Source organism: Notamacropus eugenii, chromosome 1 (assembly GCF_028372415.1).
Source record: "Notamacropus eugenii isolate mMacEug1 chromosome 1, mMacEug1.pri_v2, whole genome shotgun sequence".
Taxonomy (NCBI): Eukaryota; Metazoa; Chordata; class Mammalia; order Diprotodontia; family Macropodidae; genus Notamacropus; species Notamacropus eugenii.
The window spans coordinates 276,167,391-276,184,836 of record NC_092872.1 but is presented as its reverse complement, the minus strand read 5'-3'; the positions used below and the strand labels follow the sequence as shown (position 1 = coordinate 276,184,836).

The 17,446-nt window shown below is 35.6% G+C and overlaps 1 protein-coding gene across 2 annotated transcripts in view; it reads right to left on the bottom strand.

Moving 5' to 3' along the window:
* Window positions 1–17,446, bottom strand: part of PCDH15 (protocadherin related 15) — a 2,324,555-nt gene that overhangs the window by 281,056 nt on the left and 2,026,053 nt on the right. For both annotated transcript variants that reach the window (XM_072628920.1, XM_072628919.1), the window contains one exon: window positions 5,968–6,096. In XM_072628920.1, the coding sequence (XP_072485021.1) occupies window positions 5,968–6,096 (129 nt within the window). The remainder of the gene's footprint in view (window positions 1–5,967; window positions 6,097–17,446) is intronic.

Here is a 17,446-nt window from a genome sequence, read left to right as displayed (position 1 = left end):
GCATAGCTTGACATAATGAGGAAGAATTTAATTCATATCCTACCTCAAGTATATAATAACAACAGTAGCAGTATTTATATAGCTTTTTGAGTTTACAAATTCTATTTGCATACATAGCTATACATGGATGTTATCTCATTTCATCCTCACAACTGTCATAAGAAGTAGGTATTCTTATTATCCTGCATTTTACAGATGATGGAACTATGAGAATTTAAATGGCTTTTACAGACTCACATAGTAGTAAATGTGTAAGAAAAGATTTATATTTAGGCTACCAGATTACAAGACCAGTCCTCCATTCATAGTATCATCTCATTGCCTACTTACCAGCTCTGTGACCTATCAGCCTCAGTTTCCAATCTGTAAAAGATACTAGTACCACTTACCTTAGTGAGTTGTCATTAGGATCAAAGGAGAGATTAAAGCTAATCTTAATGAGCTGTATAAATGTTAGCTTTTAATTATTGACTTTAATGATTAGAAAAGCCATGGACAGTTTTCAGAACAGGATACAAATACCTAATAATAATTGCTTAAATTGATTTGTCACTGTTTTGCTGTAGCTCATCCTTCATTCTTGAAGAGTACCATGATATCTGGGAGGTGATGCCATGACAGGCAAGTGAATTGAAGTGAGGCAGAGCTATGCAAAGTCATCAGCCTCACTTTCTCCTCCAGAGCCACCTGGGTCCAGTGGCCAGATATGCATCAGAATGACTGGAAATAACCCTATAGAAATGCTTTGAAGCAGTCCACGTATAATTTCATGGTTGAACCTCATAACAATCTTGTAAATACATTATGCCCATTTTGTAGAAAAGAAAAATTAGGTTCAAAGTTGTTCATTTCCTGCCTTGTTCATGGGTGGTAAATCTAGTATATCACAAGGGCAATATCTGATTCGAGACATTTTCTGATTCGAGACATTTTCTGATTCCAGGTCCCTAGCCCACACTGACTTTCCCTGAGCAGTTCCAAGAGATAGGAAAATTATGGTAGCATGTCAGGTAACTAAATACGAGGGAAGACACAGAGAATGTTATTGATCAAAGGAATCTCTGGATCTACTGAAGGTGCTATAGTAAGTTACAGCTTTTGCTTGTTTCTCAGGGAATATCAAGGACCATAACACTAATAAGCATTTTGATGTAAAGCACTCTTCTTACAGTTATAAGCCATATTTGTTGGTTTACTGGTGCTCTTAATGAGCATTATATAAATGATTTTAATAAGGTACTGAGATTACATCTAATAAGCACTCATTATAAAATTATCAGTTAATAAGAGGTTTGATTTGCAGAAATAGGAGATTGCCTCCTTGTACTTCTCCATGAGTTGTTTCAGAAGGAAAACTCCAAGTTGGTTACATGCTGAGGAGGAGGGTTTGCTTGTGACAAAGGGAGGAACCCATAATTTATAATACTGAGGCACATAAACCTAAAAGTTATATTAATGATGACATATGAGGTGACAATTATATGGGTCAGAGAGCTATTCCAAGCTTCGGCAGTTTTACAGTATTTTTCTCTGAATCTTCAAATTTTTACTGAATAAAAAAAAGAAACTAAAAAGGAAAGATAATGGGAAGGAGGAGGACCCCCACTTTTCTGCTTTGTAGTTCCTTGCAGCCATCCAATATAACAAAACCTCCATGAGAGCATGATTAGAGAGCTCCCATTGGGCTATTTTCTCAATGAGCATTTGAAAGTGCTCATCTATAAAATGAGGAAAACTGTATATGTAATATATATATATATATATATATACACACACACACACACACATATGTATATTTATATTATATATATACACACATATATAGAGAAAGATAGAAACGAGAGATGCTTTGACTGAAAACTTTACCACACTTCGGACAATATGTCAATGAGTTGTCTTTTTTTTTCTTGAATTCAACCAACTCATCCTTAAAAAACAAAAAGGCTTTTGCTAGGGTTCTATTTAGTGGCTTTTCCAATAAGATCATTATTAGTAAGTGCTTTGCAAATCTTAAAGTAGAATAAAAATTTCAGATATTATAATGATACAATAGAGGGAGTAAATGATATGAACATATGACTTTAAGGTTAAAAAATTCCTTTTCCATACATAATCTCATTTGAGATAACTGCTCAAGATATTAATAATAGTCTTTTATATATGAAAAAAGAAACCAACTTGGAGCAATTGAATCAGATGTCTTGAATTCAAATCTTGACTCCTGCCATTTATTGATGTGTGATGTCGATGATTTATTGGTGTGATGTTGGGCAAGTCAATTGCATCCTTTAGTCATCATTTTCTCTATATATAAAGCGAGAGTATTGAACTCATCGACTTCAGAGGACACTTTCAGTTCTAACACTAGGATGCTATAGACGTTAGGTGACTAGCCTAGGGACAGCACTAGTTAGAAAGTGAGGCATAATTTAAACCGAAGTCTACCTAACTCCCAGTCTCCTGCTCCAGTTTCTCCCCAAATATTCTTGGTATGTACTGGGTCCTACAACATGTATACATTTTTTTAAATTAAATAAATAAATATTTATGATCATGTTGTGTTTTGTTTGCTCTGGTCCTGTGATTTAATTGTGATGTGATACTCCCAATGAAGAAACTCCCTCTACCACTTCACACAATCAACTGCTCAGGAATTTGCAACTTAAAAGAGTTATTTGGGGCACTGAGAGGTTAAGTGACTTACTCTTACAAGGATGTGCTGTCTCTATTATTATTTCAGGGTAGTGGGAATACCCTTGGACTTGAAGTTAGGGGAGATCTGGGTTGGAATTCCAACTCTGATTATTAGCTGTGTGATCTTGGGTAAGTCACTTATCTTCTCTGAGGCTCATTCTCTTTATTAGTAAAATTTAGATTAATAATATTTGCAAAACTTACCTGGGGAGGTGGGGTTTGGTGGGTGGTAGAATGGTGGTGGTGGGGTGAGGTTGGAAAGAAAACATTTTGTAAACTTTGCAGAAGGATCCAATGTAATCCACCATGATTGTTGTTATTATAAGTAAACAATTCATCCTCTGGGGTTTAGCCTATTGGGTCTCTCTGAACTGCAGTTAGACTAGTCCTCAGATAACTGACACAGCTTCAATCCCCAACCTCTTGCCAAAGTTTGGGTACCATTGTTACATCCAGCCCATCATCCTGAGTCAGTCTAATTTATTTATTTCCTGATAGTTAAAAATGTGTCTGACTCTTAGGGGAATCTTCCTCCTAGAAATTCACACATGTTGATGAGACTTCAATATTAAGACCTATTAGTGTTGTTGAAATAGATCGACTTAAAATGATGCCAACTCTTTCCTGACCTCCATGAATACAATACTGTATTTATATTCTAGTGGTTTTTGATGGAGAGAACCCATAATATACCTCACTTGTGATGCACTTGGAGAAGAAAGCTCTTGTTTCAGGCCATGATAAGCTTTAAAAAAATGCCCTAAAAAATTCTCATTTCTTCTTTAGGGCTACCATACAGAGATCTGACAGCCCCATTAATCAGAGCAAGGCCACCAAGGTTTTGATTTATTTTGTTTAATATTAAGTTGTATCGTTGAAGGAAACATTGATTTTTTTTCCTTCCTGAATGAGAGTTTCTTCCCCCATCTAAAAGCCTCGATTTACTAATGATGCTGAAATGGCTGTAAGGGATTCAAAATGAATTATTACCCCTTTGTCTCAGCAAAATCTGAGCATGTAGATCTTGTGCTCACCATGGGAATATATTTGCAGCTCAGGTTAAATCAATTCAGACTCTTTTGTCTCAGAGCTCAGAGGACACAGTGTTGACTCAGGACTACATTTTGTTGCCGCAAACTCAAAAAAGTTGGGTCTTTTGCAGAAAGTTTATAAGGTCTAAAGTTTAAAGCTATCACAAAATGACCAGCTCTTGGTGGCTGTGTGTGGCAGACCCAAACCAAACCAATGACCATTTGTGAAGTGCTGATTGATCTATACCTGTACTGGGCACCTGAGTCACAAAATGAAATTGAAAAACACATCTTGTGCTCATTGAGTTTACATTCTACTGAGGGATACGGTGCATGTACACACACACACACACACACACACACACACACAGACAGATAATACTGTACAATGAAACTGAAGCAAGGAAAACCACTTCAGTGTGAGAAGGATCCTAGAAGGCTTCTCAGTGAAGGTGGTACCTGAGCTGAATCTTGACTGAAGATAGGGACCCTGGGAATAGAAAATAGAAGGGAGCACCTTGCAGACATGGAGAATGGTGTGTACCAATTCATAAGGGCAGGAGAGGCAGTGTCATCATGGAGAATCCAAGACATTTTTACAGATCAAAAATCTGTAAATATTTATTGTATAATTTTCCTTTTAAAATAGATATGTACATATGTAATCAGGAAATCACGTTTCTTTTAATAAAGCTGTAAAATGGCAAATTGATTAAAATTATTGACATGATCACATAATTAAATTAAATTAATTAATTAATAGCAGCTCATTAATTAAATTAAATAATTAAATAGCAGCTCATTAGGTCAGTCTATCAGTCCATTTCTAATGGTCCTGAATTTGCAATAGCAAATGTTTTGGACTCAAACTTAAGATAGGAGAATGAGAACAGACCAAATGGCATTTGGGGAATCACACAGGGATTACACACAATTTAGCCATCCCAAGCTACTCCTGGTCATAAAAGAAAACAAACCCATTACTACTAGGGCTTTCTGGTGGCTCACATGGCTTTTCAGATCATAGGAGATTGCAATGTCAAAGAATGATATTTACATGGCATCTCAATAGTATGAAAAAGATTCACTGAGTTATACGGAGTATCTTAGTAAAGGCAGCCCATATATACCAATTAGGATAAAAGCTGATCATTGAGGATAGTATGGGTCAGGTGAAAAAGCACTGGACTTGAAATCAGAGGACAGGCCACGAATTTCCACTCTGTCATTCCCTCACTTTGTGCTTTTGGGAGTTAATTAATGCTAACTTTAAAATGGAGGTAGGTGGGGGTGGGCCAAATTATCTCTGAAGTCCCTTTCAGATCCAAATTCTTATGTTGTCTTCTGAACCATGACCATACTCATGATCAGGAAAGGACGTAAACTGCGTGTGTGTGAGTATGTGTATGTGTGTGTGTGTATGTGTGTGTCTGAGAGAAAAAGAGAGAGAGAGAGAGAGAGAGAGAGAGAGAGAGAGAGAGAGAGAGAGAGAAGGACCATTGGTAATTTATAATGAAATCCATGAAATATTAAAGGGATGAAATGAAAACCTCTGACACCCCATAGTGATGACTTATGCATAGGCAGGAATAAGTATTGCATAGGATAAGGAGTACATAGGGTGTTACTTTCACCAATTGAAGTGCTGTTCACCTTATTGAAATAAGAAATCTAAATATCAGAGTATATTATTCACAAAATTGAAAAGATTTGTAATAAAGTCAGAGGGATTAAGTACACATTTACCACGTGAAACTCTAGAGACTGAAACAATAGACGTAAGCTATATTATATTGATGAATAATCTGTTATTTGAAAGTAAGACAGTTGTAGAATATCATTTATCAAAACTGCGATGTTCATTAATTAATCAAATATATATTTTAGCATTCTGAGGACTGCCCTGATCCCCATCCAGTCTAAAAAGGTTTTGGCAAAAGTTTCTAAGGCATTGATAGGGAGGATTTATGTGAGGAAAGACATGGAATTTCTAAGACTGAGCTATGAATTTTATTCTGCAGTAGTGAAGGGAGTACCCATTCCAGTGAGATAATGCATCTTTTCCAAGTATACACTTGTGATAGCAGCAATCCGGGGTCTGAAAATGAATGAACTTTCTGAGATGCTTTGCTTATACCCAGATGCTCTTAGACATTGCATCAAGCAATCGATTGCAGTCATATTATTGGGACTTGACATAAATTCCACCATCATCTAGAGTACTTGAGTGTTTTCCACTTACCCTAACTTGTCCAACAAAAGCATTGGCTTCTTCTTCAACCACAGATAAGTTTCTTGGCAGATATGGATCAAAACTGGGGGCATTGTCATTTACATCTGTCACCACGATGTTCACAGTGGCTGTTGAAGTCTGAAAGGAAATGGGTATGTATGAACTGAATGTTTTTCATCATGAAAACAACTAAGAGAAGACATTAAAGAGAAAGGGAACCACTGAGTGGCAGTGACGATGATATCTAGCATGTAAGGGAGGACATTATACAAAATCGAATATCACATCATTCCCAATAACACCATGAAGTAGGTCATTCTGATCTTATTAGCCCCATTGTATAGATAAGGAAACTGACTTTCAGTGAACTGTGGTGATTTGCTCAAGATAACATGAATATTAAGGGTCAGAGGCAGGATTCAAGCCATTATCTTCTTCTCCACTTTCAACACTTTCCCTAATTTACAATGCGTCTTTTGGACCACGAAGAAGCCAGACACCCCAGGATTCATGCTGAATTCTTCCCTTTTACTCTTCTGAGCAAGCTACTTCTGCCTCATTCTTCTCTATAATCTTGAGATTGTTCATAAGACCCAACATTTGGAGCAGGAAGAGCTCTTACATGTCATCTAGAACAACCATCTCATTTTACAGATGAGTAAACTGAGGCCAAGAGAAATAAAATAAGATCTTCAAGGTAATAAGAAAGCAAAGTGAACTTTATTTTGTTTCTCCTTTTCAATGCACCACATTGCCTTCTGGTGGATGAACTAGAAGATGCTTTCTAATCTGGAAATTTCCTTCCCCTTTTGATCTTCATCTATGGTCTTCTATGGATTGGTTGATTAAATTGATTCTGGCCTTGTCCCTGTGGAGACACCTTCCTACTGAAAATGGCACCTCTCCATCCATTTCCCTTGTAATTTTGTTTGGAAAGATAAAGGTTTGTAATTTGCAACCACTTTTTTTTCTTTAAGAAAATGATGAAAAGTGCAAATGGTGATATTAGAATGTAAAAGGCATCTAGAAATGTCAAACACCTCCCAGAGGCACATTTTCTGAAACTGATTTCACCTTTATGGAGACCACAGGGTAAGTCTTCACATTTTCAGTTCAGCAAGTAATTCTCTATTCTCTCTCTCTGTCTCTCTGTCTCTGTCTCTCTGTCTCTCTCTGTCTCTATCTTTCTCTGTTTCTCTCTCTCTCCTCTTGCATTTTTAAAGCTTCCCCTTTCTCATTCTTCAGTCATAAGCTATAGAATAAGAAGCTGGTAACACCAAAGAGTCATAGCCAAGGTTACACCAATGCTTGGATAATATGCTTCCTTCATTTTTTCTTTTTTTTTCCTTTCCCTCTTCCCTTCTTTCATGGTGTAGTAGGGAAGGACAGGTAGGAGAGGAAGGTAATTATATTAATGTGATACTCTTTATAATTTGAATGACTTCATTAATACTAATTTTGCTATCAATGCTATTATACACACACACACACACACACACATAAATATCTATGAAACAGGCCTCTTTATTTTTTGTTGTTGTTTCAAGAGATTTCTACAAATAATATTCATTCTATTATCATTAGATGTGGAAGAAAATGAATGTTTAAAACATCCTTCCAAAGGGCTTCAATGAACTGTTACAGTTTTATGCCCCAATCTGAAGTTCAACCTCAGTTAGGCAGAGAAGGAAACCCAGACTCTGATAATCATTGGGGTTCACTTTCTGTCAGGATAGGACAGAGTGGTCTGTCCTCTCACCGCAGTACATCTGGCTGGCAGCATCAAAGGAATGCTAACACCGCACTTGGGCAATATTTCCTACACCCCAGAAAAAGTTTGTGGCTGAGTTATTCAGACCAGCTCTCTGATACGGACATTTCAATGCTAATTAATTAACAGAGACCACCAGGAATTACAGACACAAATATAAGATGAAGGCAGGACAAATGTAGCAGTTGAAACATTTTCAAAGCAATTAGGAAACCAAACCAAAACATATGAATTCCGTGCTTTTTTAGTAAGGCTGATAAGCTATGGAATTGTGGATTGCACAGACTAAAAGATACATATCTTGGCTTTGTTTCCAGTAATTTTCTCTTCAATATTCAAGAGTTCATTAATAAAGAAAACTCCTAAAATAACAAACATGAAAGGATTTCAGGAATGCATTCTGGCTGGAAATGGGGAATGAAGGTGTGTGTCTGTAAATCAGTGACTCACAAGGAACATAAAAATGCAGGATTTCCAGGAGACATACCAGGTAAAGTGCACCCTTGCTGGCTTCCTCATGTGTTGGTAGTAGTTCAAATCAGAGGCCTACAGCGCCAATGTCCAAACCGTAAAATAACTTAAGTCAGCACAAATCTTTTGTGAATAATTGTCAATTCATTAAATGTTCTTCTTTATAGAGATTATTACCAGTTGTTTACACATACCCTCTCACACCCAATTCAAGGCAAATATGAATCTCTTTCATTTTCCACAGTCAAGAATTTTGCTGACAATCTTGCAATCTTGTTGATGTTGTTGTTGATTTGTTTCAAACTCTTCGTGACCCCATTTGGGGGTTTTCTTGGAAAAGCTATTGGACTGATTTGCCATTCCTTTTCCAGATGAGGAGACTGAGGCAAACAGGATTGTGACTTCCCCAGGGTCACACAGCTAGTACATGGGTAAGGCCAGATTTGAATTCAAGTTCTGCAGACTCCAGGACTGTCATTTTATCCACTGCATCAACTGACTGCCCAGAACCAGCTACCAGCATGGTTACTGTGGTCATCAACAAGTAACAGAATTACCTTAATTTTGAGACATAAAAATTTAGTATTGAACACACACAAAACCTACACATACACACACACTCACTCATATGCACACATATACTGGCTGGCAGCATCAGGGGAATGACAACAGAGCACTTCAGTATTGTTTCTTGTACCCCATTAATTGTTTGTGTCTGAGTTACTGAGAACAAGTCTTTGTTACGGCCATTTAAATTCTAGTGAATCAACAGAGACCAGCAGGAATTACAACAACACATAAAAGATGAAGGCAGGACAAATGCAGCAGATGAAACATCTTCACAGCACTTATATGACAGGAACAAAATTAATACACATGAATTCCACGTATTTCTTTGTGGGCACACACATACTCATTGTGCATATAAATATACACATACTATAGATTATTCTTTAGGTCTTATTTAGATATAAAGTTTGTGTGTGTGTGTGTGTGTGTGTGAGAGAGAGAGAGAGAGAGACAGAGACAGAGACAGAGACAGAGACAGAGACAGAGACAGAGAAAGATGCAAGTGAATGAGAGAAGGGAGGGTGGTCTTAGACTCTACTAACCTCACTACTGACTTACTAGTCTTTGGTCACTCCTCAACCTGTATATTGATTCATTACTACATTCATTCTCATCATCTATAGTTCTAAGATTATTCATGGATCTGCACTGATATTTTATTACTAATTACAAAATATGACAATTCCTCTTATTAATTCATCAATTAGCTCTATGCTTCCAACATATCATTTAATAAAGTGGAAAAACTTATTTTCCCACAGTTACTCATCTCTCTATACATCAAACCATAATTTGCTTACTTCTGGAACACAGTCTTACCATTTAGATTTCAAAATATTAGTCAAAGCCTCTGAGACTGTGTGCTACCTTATCATGAATATAAGCCGCTATTTTTTATTGCTAATGTAGCACCTTAGGCTGTTGGGTATATCTATTTAGTGATCAAACACCAGAAGCCACTGAGGTGACTACTCAAGAACATCGTTACATCTCTATTTGAACAGTATATACTTTGAAAAAAAAAGTACTTGTTATCACAGGAGTCAAAAATTTCCAGAACTATGTCCTCGGGTATTCCTAGATAATTTGTACTGATGATAAGTCCCTGGAACTTATTTCTAAGCCAATGCATAAATCCTTATTTATGTCATCATATATACTGCCCTAGAGATGACAGAATAATATTATGATTTATGATGATGATGATGATGATGATGATGATGATGATGATGATGATGATGGTGATGGTGATGATGATGATGAAGATGATGATGGTGATGGTGATGGTGATGGTGATGGTGATGATGATGATAATGGTGATGGTGATGGTGATGGTGATGGTGGTAGTAAAGATGACAACAAAAACAATGATGTATAAATGTAATTAGAGATCTTGGGTCTCCTATAAACTGGGCTCACACAGACTAGGTCCAATCCTGGATGCCTGACTCAAAGTTAACCAATTTCTCTCTTGGCTCAGTGTCGCCAATACCAAAATCCCCTAAACAAAATGAAAGCTTATCTTGTTTCTAAGTTTCCCTAAGAACTGGAAATAGGGCTCATCACTCCTATATATGCCCTCAATGTAAAATATAGATCTGGGATATGAGATCTCCTTTATTTCAATCCACAGGGGCTAAGGATCAGTGCCCACAAACCATTATTGGAACATAAAGCAATAGCATGACCTAGTAACTCCCTATGGGAAGGAATTAAACTTGGGACTATAACCCTTTTGCATTTTGGTGAGTGACGTTCACAGAGGCCTGTCACCCTAGCAGATAAACATACTCTGAGAGTTGCTGAAAAAGCAAACTTGTCATTGGACCTGCACAGGCAGAACAAGAAATTAACTTGGATTTACAGGGAGGATGATGCAAAGGGCCTATGTTGATCAGAATTTCCAAACATGGGTCTATGAACTTATTTCTAGAAATGTGTTAATGATTATATTTCAATATAACATTTCCATTGTTATTCTGTTTTATTTTTCACCTATAAGAAACATTATACTGTTAAAGGGTCCATAGACTTCCCCAGGTGGTTGACCATAGGGTCAGCACACAACCAAAAGCATCAAATCCTTGATGTAGATAACCATCTTCTTTCTCTGAGAAGAATGCTTAATGAGGAAAACCCTTAATCAACATATTAAGGTTCAGAAACATTTTCTCTTCTCTCAGGCTAGTATGAGTCTTACACAATTATGTGCAAATGAGATAATATTTTCAAAGTGTTTAGCACAGTGCCTGGCACATAGTAAATGAGTAATAAATGCTTGTTCCCTCTTGTAAGCTATCATTATTTCATGCCCACAAGTTAATGAGGAGAATGAAAGAATGATGTGGACAGTTGGGGATGACATGAAGCCAGTAGTTGGAAAAGATTCATAAATAAGACTTGCCAGATTTTTCTTTGTTCAACATTTTTCTAATAATGATAATAATTTCTAATAATTTTTCTAATGACAGGATTAAATTTTGCTAAATTACAAATGAGCTTATTTGACTAGTCCCTTTCTATCATATAACTTAATATAGTGTTGTACAAGATAGGCAATGCCATATCTTGTGTGTTGCTCCTTCTACCTCTCTGCTTCTTAATTCCATGAAACAAACCTAAATATTTTCCTCTCCCTCAAATTATTCACAATGGAACTAACATCACCATGTTGATCTACTGAAAAATCATTTTGTAGAGTAAGCAATGTTGGAAAAATGAGAAATAGTTCCTCTTGAACTATCTGACATTAATCCTTTACCTATATTGCTTAAGCCACCAAATCCACAAAATGAAAAATACCATAATTAATGTCTGGCTATTGAAGTGAAAAATATGTCATTGCTACCCCTAAAAGCAAAACAGAGAAGCAATATTTTCATAGCATTCTTGCTTGTTGTTTTGAGGTGCATTTGGAAATAAATAGTCAATGGAATGCTGCATTTCATTTGAGGAAGAAGAGAGTTAATACTCTGCTTCTGACACACACTACACATATAAGTCTAAACAAAGTCAAATCAACTACCACAGTTCTAGTTTCCTCATCTATAAATTGTATGTAGTATTATCCATTCCCTATTATAGAGGGCCTGGTTGTTATAATGGATACAGAATTGGACTTGGAGTCAAGAAGATGCATGCCTCTGATACATGCCAGCTGTGTGACCTTGGATCAATCACTTAACCTCTCAGTGTCCCAGTAAACTACCTAAGACTCTATGTTGCAGAGTCAATAATGTGTGCATTGGTAAAACAAATTCCTTACTGGAAGATCCAACTACCAATGAAGTCACACATTTAAAAACAGCTAAAAATAAAAGAGATGATGTACAAGGATCATAGATTTAAAGCTACAAAGGATCTTAGAGATGAACTAAGTCAACCCTCTCCTTTTACATGAGGGTGAATTGAGGTCCAGGAAGTGGAATGATTTTCCCAAGATCATAGAAGTGTCAGAGCTGAGATTTGAACCCAAGTCCTCTGGATTAAATATGGCAATTGTTCCATTCATTGTATCATTGTGACAGCTAGACAGGGATCTGTTCCAAAATTTTAATATTTTCCCTCCCAAATGCTTCTGAGCATTAAGAGTTGATGTCGCTAGGATTTCCAGAGAATTTGAACAAAAAATTCTGTCATCTTGATGGCCTGTTTGTATCTTGCCTGTGACTGATAACTGGCATGAGAATACCATTCAAGCAAGGCATTTCATCAATTAGCTAGAATGGATAAGAAACAATTTCATACTGACTGATAATGTCTCAGAGGGCATTTGGAAAGATCAAAATATCTTAACCCAATGTAATGACTCTCCAGTGATGAAATTCTGGGCCAAACAGGGAGAGATCTCCAAGCAGGGGGCTGGTTCGACTCTTCCAATCACACCATATAGGCAGTTATTACTCCATGAGGGTGACTACACTTTCTCAAATTCCAACTGCTCTGCATTTTGTTATGGTTACATCTATTTTTACATGTTTCTTGTTTGCTGAAGACATAGTTTCTTCTGCATCTGAAAAAAATTAGCAATATACTGAAATACTATCTGATAGATGACACTTAAATCTGAAGATGAAGGCTAAATCTCATTGTTTTGCATCTGTTTTCTAATGCTATTCATTCATTGATATTAGATATGGATAATAGATGAGATTTTTAACGCAAAAATTTCCTTTAGGTAATCACAGTATGATTGAAAGTTGAACAAAAATGTGCAAAAGATTTAAGTGGCTCATTTTATGACCTATTGGCTCCTTGTTAAAATTCAGATGCAATTTTAATAATAGGTGAAGTTGAGTATTTTCCTGCACTCTGAAAGATGTGTTGATACTTCTTAGGTACTACTAAGACAACATTATTCACACACACACACATATACACACACATATATGTATATATATTTTTAAATATATATACATATATATATATATTTAAACTCTTGTTTAAAATTTCCAATGGTGGCAGCTCAAACCATACATACTTTAAAATGATAAACTCTGGGAAGTGGAAAATTGACAAAATCTAGTTCAGTCCAGTTCAATTCAACCTAATCCAGTCCAATTTAACTTTATTTACCATAATTTAACCCAAGCAAATTCAGTGTCATGGTTATTATGGAGTATCTTCAGTGTGCAAAGACCTAGGCTAGTTTCTGGGGATGCAAATAGGAAAGAAAAATGGTATTTGATTTCAAGAAGTTTATATTTTCTAGTAAGGGAGAAAGGGAGGACAGGTATATAAATAGATTAGAGGAGGGGAAGATCTAGGAGTCAGTGGATATATCTGAAAGAGCTCTGGATCTAGAGCAGTCCAAATTCTACCTCTAATTCTACTTAACAATCAATTATTCTGTGTCAGACTCAGTTTATTTATCTGTAAAAAGAAACCTTGAGATCCCAGCTCCAGATATATAAGCCTATGGTCTGATCAATGAGAGGATCAGGAATGAACTGGTGTAAGGGCACTTTGAGTTGAGCTTTGAAGACATCAAGGGAGTCAGAAAGGTGGAGTTAAGCAATGAGAGTATTCCTGGTAGAAGAGCAGTTGTGTAAATTTATGGTGTCTGGAAATGGAATGTGCAGTTTATTTTTTTATCCTTCATTTTCTTAATTTGTTTGTTTTTGGTTTTCTATAATCACTTCCATAAGTTTTTGATGTGCAGTTTAAAGAAAAGAAAGTAAGACATCAGACACTATAATCTGTCATCATTTCTTATGCAAATTAAAAAAAAAAGTTGCCACAGTGAGGAGGCAAAAAAAGGGCCTTTAAACTGTCCCAATGAGTAGTTAGCAACTAGCAAGAGCTGAGATGTATATAGCTATCCATCACTGGCAATGTTAACTGAGCCCACAGGAACTGGTGAGATCACCAATAAAAAAGACATAAAGAAAAAGGATAGAGCCCAGGCCAGGGCTTTGGAAGGCACCTATGATGTGGAAAAGATCCAGCAAAGAAGACTGAAAGGGGGATTGGAAGGGAAGATGGTAGGTAAGAACATTATATTACAAGCCACAAAAAGAGAATTCAGAAAGAGAGGGTGATTAAGGTATCAGAAGCCTCTGAGAAGTCAAAATAGTTAAGGACCAAGAAGAGGCCACTATGCTTGCCAAAAAAGAAATCATTGCCAATTTCTAGGTGTTAAGTGCTTTACATATCTCATTTCATTTTGTTCTCAGGATCCAACTTGGGAGTGAATTTCAGCCATTTTTCAGTCTTGTCCACCTGTCCATTATCTCTTAGAGTTTTCTAGGCAACGATACTGGAGAAGTTTGCCATTTCCTTTTCCAGCTCATTTTACAAATGAGTAACTGGGGCACATGTGGCTGTGACTTGCCTAGAGTCACAGCTATTAAATGTCTGAGGGTAGATTTGAATTCACTAAGATGAATTTTCCTCACAACTGACCCAGTAACTACATTCTCCATACATCCTTCTTGCTCTGGGAGTGAAAAGCTTCAGCTGAATAATAAGATTAGAAACTATATAGTAAAAAAAATTTAGGGGAAAAAATAAAAAGAGGTTGTGGGGACACTAATTATAGATGGTATTTTCAAGGAGTTTAGTTGATAAAAGTAGAAGAAATATAGGATCATAGCCAGTGGTCATTATAGGATTGGTGAAAGTTTTTATTTTTTTTTTTTAAAGTATAGAGTAGACTTTAGATAAGAAAATAGGTAGATAAGAAAATAGCTACAATGCCAGACCAGGAGCCAAAAAGATTCATCTGGCCTCAGACACTTTCTAGTTAAGTGACCTTAAGTAAGTCATTTAACCCGGTTTGCCTTAGTTTCCTCATTTGCAAAATGAGTTTGAAAAAGGAAATGGCAAACTACTCCAGGATCTCAACCAAAAAAAAACACAAATTAAAAGACAAAAAATCGGACATCACTGAAAAAAATGATTGAACAACTAAAAGGTAGCTATTGAAAACTAGAGACAGAAGGTATCAGATCAAAGGTACATGTTTTGGGGTTGAACTTGTCAAACACAAGAGTGTAAATTGAAGAAAAAGTTAGTGGTAGACAATGATCACTTCAATTCTAAAGAGATGAAGTTTTTTAAATAATTCATTAACTTTCAACTAAAATGCTAAAATTACTTCTAATTTTTTTTCAATTTTACTTTCACTTTAATTTGGTTTGGAAAATTCCTTTATAAAGATGTAAAATACCAAACAAACTTTTCTATGTCTCCTGAAAGTGAATAACATTTTGCAGTTCATTTGCTTTTCTAATCATCATTTTCTAATAAAGAAATTGAGTTATATTTGAAAAAAAAGGACACCATCTCAAAGATTTTTGAAAAAACAGTGGATGACTTTTCCAAAATATGTTATGAACCTTGCATACATTATTATGGTAAAGTGGAAAGAATACTATTAGGGGTTAGAAAATCTCATCTCTAATATTGGCACAGTCCAGTTGTGTGACCTTAGGCACTTAACACTTAACTTCTCGGTATCTCAGTTATCTTAAATGCAAGAGATTGTTGGCTGTCCTAGAACTATCACGAAAAAGAGCAAACTACGCAAAGCTTTCCTTGACTATCTCTTTCTAGAACTATTAGAATATTAATTTTAAAATGCATTAGAAATCCATAACTTATATGTGCATCTTTAAGTTCTAAATTTCTATAGAATTATGATCTTTGTACTTTAATTTGATAAATATTTTTGACCTTGAATGTGTCCCTGACACTCATATAGGCATTCATAAAGCATTTGTGATAATCATTTCTAATTCTTTTTATGACTTCATTAACTTTCACCAAGTTTACTTAGAGACTTGAATTTTTATTTGAAAAATTTCATTCAAAGAGACAAAACCATGTCAGAGTTTTATGTCTTAAATAAATTTGTCTCAGCATGTTTGACATTGTAGTTGTCTCTGGGGCTAAGTAGCTTTATTTAGGTAGACAACATTGACCCCATTCCCCATATGTTTTCACATCACATCTGATCTGACTCTAGCTCATTCTTTTTGTAGCTGCTACAACTTCTATATTTAACTTTTAAAAATTTATCATTTAATTTTTTACATTCCTTTCTTCTTAAAATTTGAGTTTCAAATTATTTCCATTCTTCTCATTCCTTTCCATACTCACTGAGAAGACAATTTATCAATTACATGGGATATCATGCAAAACATATTTCTATATTAGCCATATTTCAAAAAAGCAAAAAAAAAAGTGAGAAAAGTATATTTCAATTTGTACTCAGAGTTCATCAGTTTCCTCCCTGAAAATAGATAGGATTTTTTCATCATGAGCTCTTTGGAATTGTCTTGGATCATTTTAAAGATCAGAATATCCAAGTCTTTCATAGTTGATCAACACTACAACATTGCTGTTACTGTGCACAATGATGTCCTAGTTTTTACTTGACTTTGCATCAGTTCCTATAGCTCTCGTGCATATTTTTAAAGAAAGCACCCTCCTCATTATTCCTTTTACATATATAGATAGTATTCCCTCATAAACATATGCCTTCAGCTATTCCCTATTTGATGAATATCCCTTAAATTTCCAATTATTTGCCACCAAAAAAACAATTGCTACAAACATATTTGCACATATAGGTCCTCTTTCTTTTTCTTTGATCTTTTTTGGGTATAGATCTACTAGTAGCATTGTAGTGGTATTGTAGTGTCCAAGGGTATGTGCAACTTTATATACCTTCTGGCATAATTCCAAGTTGTCCTCTAAGATGTTTAACACAGTTCACTACTCTACCACCAGTTTATTAGTGTATTGATTTTTCACTCATCCCCTCCGGAATTGGTTGTTTCTGGAATGTGTGAGGTGGCCACTCAAAGATGTTCTAATTTGCCTTTCCATAATCAGTAGTGATTTAGAGGTTTCTTATGTCTATGGACAGCTTTCATTTCTTCTTCCTAAAGCTGTATGTTTATATCCTTTGGCAATTTATCAATTGGCGAATGACTTTTTAAAAAAATATATAAAATTAACTCAGTTCTATAACTAGTATATATTTAAGAAATGAGGTCTTTATCAAAGAAACTTGCCATGAAAATATTGATATTACTTCATTGTCTACAGAACTTTCTAGCAAAATATAGTTTCCCTGATTATCTCTTTTAATTTGGTCTGTTTTTGCTTTTGCTTTGTCTAAAATCCTGATTTCTATTCTTTATTTCCTTCAGCTGAAGTATATTAGAT